This window comes from Protobothrops mucrosquamatus, unplaced genomic scaffold (genome assembly GCF_001527695.2).
Source record: "Protobothrops mucrosquamatus isolate PMUCROS unplaced genomic scaffold, P.Mucros_1.0 scaffold1703, whole genome shotgun sequence".
In the NCBI taxonomy this organism is placed as follows: Eukaryota; Metazoa; Chordata; class Lepidosauria; order Squamata; family Viperidae; genus Protobothrops; species Protobothrops mucrosquamatus.
Window position 1 is genome coordinate 180,450 of NW_015387855.1, and position 3,181 is coordinate 183,630.

At 48.8% G+C, this 3,181-nt stretch overlaps 1 protein-coding gene across 1 annotated transcript in view; it reads right to left on the reverse strand.

Moving 5' to 3' along the window:
* Nucleotides 1–1,608, reverse strand: part of ANGPTL2 (angiopoietin like 2) — a 6,517-nt gene extending 4,909 nt beyond the window's left edge. Inside the window, exon 1 of the mRNA XM_015822860.1 lies at nucleotides 810–1,608. Within this exon, the coding sequence (XP_015678346.1) occupies nucleotides 810–1,608 (799 nt within the window). The remainder of the gene's footprint in view (nucleotides 1–809) is intronic.
* Nucleotides 1,609–3,181: the final 1,573 nt, after the last annotated feature.

Here is a 3,181-nt window from a genome sequence, read left to right on the forward strand (position 1 = left end):
AATGGAAAGAGGAAGGAGGGAAGGAAGGTGATGGAAAGAGAAGGAAGGAAGGAAGGAAGGAAGGAAGGAAGGAAGGAAGGAAGGAAGGAAGGAAGGAAGGAAGGAAGGAAGGAGATGGGAAGGGGAGGGGAGGAAGGGAGGAAAGAAGGAAGGCAGGTGATGGAAAGAGGAAGGAAGGAAGGAAAGAAGGAAGGCAGGTAAATGGAAAGAGGAAGGAGGGAAGGAAGGTGATAGAAAGAGAAGGAAGGAAGGAAGGAGATGGGAAGAGGAGGGAGGGAAGAAGGAAAGAAGGAAGGACATATAGGTAGTCCTCAACTTACAACAGATGGTTTAGTGACTATTGTAAGTTACAACAGCACTGAAAAAAGAGGCTTATGACCATTTTTCACATTTACAAGTATTGCAACATCCCCAGGGTCACGTGATCAAAATCCAGCCATGTGGCAAATAACTCATATTTATGACAGTTGCAGCATCCCGGGGTCACGTGATCCCCTTTTGCAATTCCCCCGACCAGCAAAGTCAGTGGGAAAGAAGCCAGATTCACTTACCCGCCGTGTTATTAACTTAACAACTGTAGCGATTCATTAAAAGAAAGATCGCAAAAGGGGGGCGAGACTCATTTGAACAACTGCCTCGCTTAGCAACAGAAATTGTTGCCAGGGACCACCGCATCCCCCAAAACAAGCTTGCGACTCTCTGATGTCTGGAAGACAAATCCAGGGCTCCGTTCCCGTCGTAAGCCGAGGACTAACTACCTCTACCGTGTACGGTCCGTGACCGTACTAAAAACCGAGGTATTGACGTACCTGAGGGCTTATCGGTGGACGTTGGGACGCTGGTGACGGGGGGCATGGTGGGAAGAGTCGGCGGTAGGACCTTTAAGTTCTGATCGCTCTGGATTTCGTTGGTGGATATTTGGTTGGTGATGCGGTTGTACGTGGGCGGCTGGTAGACGCGGTTTGGCGGCGGCAGCGGCAGCACCGGCTTGGCGGACGGCGTCCTTTGGCAGTGCTCCTCCAGCTGTGCGATCACGAATGACTGATTGTTGGCGATGGTGACCAGGTGCTGGTACTTGTGCTCCAGGTCCTTGTACTTGTTCGCCAGCTGCAACATGTCGGCCGTCTGGTTGAGGATCTTGTTCTCCAGCTGGGACAGCTCCAGCGCGTTGTCCCGTTTCCGGATAATCTCGTGCAGCAGCTGCATGTACAGCTGGGTGACGCGGGAGTTCATGTTGCGGCTCTCCTTGCGCAGCAGCTTGACCTCGTTCACGATCCCGCCGTCCACCTCCACCAGCTGCTGCAGGGTCTCTATCTGCCTCTTTTGCTTCAGGAGTTCGTGGTTGAGAAGTTCCAACTCTTGCTTGTTCACCCTGTTGTCCAGCACGGAGTCGGGCTCTTTGGAGTTCACACAAATGGCCCCGGTTACTCTTTGCTGGGGCACAATGAAGGTGTAAGTGCATTTGTCCTGGGCCTCGGCAGAGCGTTTGTATCTGTTGCGGTAAACGAATTCTGGCGCCTCTCCCGCCGCGCGGCTTTCGGCCTCTTCGGGCTTCTGCGCCTTGATCCCCACCGCGGCCATTAGCAGCAAGCAAACGGCCGCCTTCATTGTCCTTGTTTCAGAAGGGAAGATGTTTAGTATCTACCGTAAACACAAAACAAAGGGGAGATGATGAATATGCAGTAGCACCAGCCCGAACACAACAGAACAGAACAGAGTTGGAAGGGACCTTGGAGGTCTTCTAGTCCCACCCCCTGCGCAAGCAAGAGACCTTTCACCATTCCAGACAAAGGGCTGTCCAATTTCACTGCAATTGCTAAGTTATTAACACAGTTTTGCTGTGTGCTCAGAAGATGGTTAGCTAAGAAATTATAATTGCACATATATATATATATTTAATTCCTTCAGTGGTGGTTCCAAAGAGGCAAAAAACAAAACCGATAGAAAATGCAGATTCGTTGAGCCTCCAGGAAAGCAAATGAATTTCGCTAAGCTGAGATATGGGAAGATCTGGTGGGTCATCACGAAACGGTTTCTGGGGAAAACCTCTCCTTTTGTAGAGAAGAGGCCTGTCTGCATTCAGTCGTTGCCGAATTCTAAAAGAGTGTTTTTCAAATTTGGCCGCATTAGCTAGCTAGCTAGCTAGCTAGCTGGGGGATTCTGGGAGCTGAAAAGCACTCTTGCAGATGCTTCGAAGTGCGTTGCAATCCTATTCAGATTCAGGGCTTTGAGGGCTGCCCACTCTCAAATTCCCCAACCGAATATAAGACTGAATGGCACTTTGTGGTTAAAGGCAGGAGGGTCAGCAGCTCTCCCAAAACTCTGGAGAAAAGGGAGGAAGAAAGGCTCGGGTCAGGGCAGAGAAAGTCCACTTTTAATGTGCAAGATGGGACAGAATAGCCTCAGAGCAAACCTTTCTCCCACACCCCACCAGTTAAGGACTGCATAAACAGGAAAAGGAAGCAGAGAGATCACAGCATCCTCTCCCCCTGGGAGAGGGAGAATCCTGGCCATTAGGATTCGAAGCCCTCTCCCTCTCCTGCTTGGCTCCCGAGAGGCGGTTGGGGTCCACGCTGAACCAGGAGCTTAATAATAATAATGATAAAGTTGGAAGGGACCTTGGAGGTCATCTAGTCCAACCCCCTGCTCAGGCAGGAAACCCTATACCATTTCGGACAAATGGCTGTCCAGTCTCTTCTTAAAAACTTCCAGTGTTGGAGCATTCACCGCTTCTGGAGGCAGGTGGTTCCACTGGTTAATTGTTCTCCCTGTCAGGAAGTTTCTCCTTAGTTAGCTTCATTCAAGGCTTTCTTTCTTTCTTTCTTTCTTTCTTTCTTTCTTTCTTTCTTTCTTTCTTTCTTTCTTTCTTTCTTTCTTTCTTTCTTTCTTTCTTTCTTTCTTTCTTTCTTTCTTTCTTTCTTTCTTTCTTTCTTTCTTTCTTCCTTCCTTCCTTCCTTCCTTTCCTTCCTTTCTTTCTCTCTCTCTCTCTTTCTTTCTTTCTTTCTTTCTTTCTTTCTTCTTTCCTTCCTTCCTTCCTTCTCTCCTCCCTTGCCTTCTTTCGCCCTTCCTTTCCTTTCTTCATCCTTTCCTTTCCTTTCCTTCCTCTTCCCTAGCTTTCATTTCCTTTTTCTTTCTCTTCCCCTTCCTGTTCCTTTCGCTTTCCTTTCCTTCTCTTCCTCTT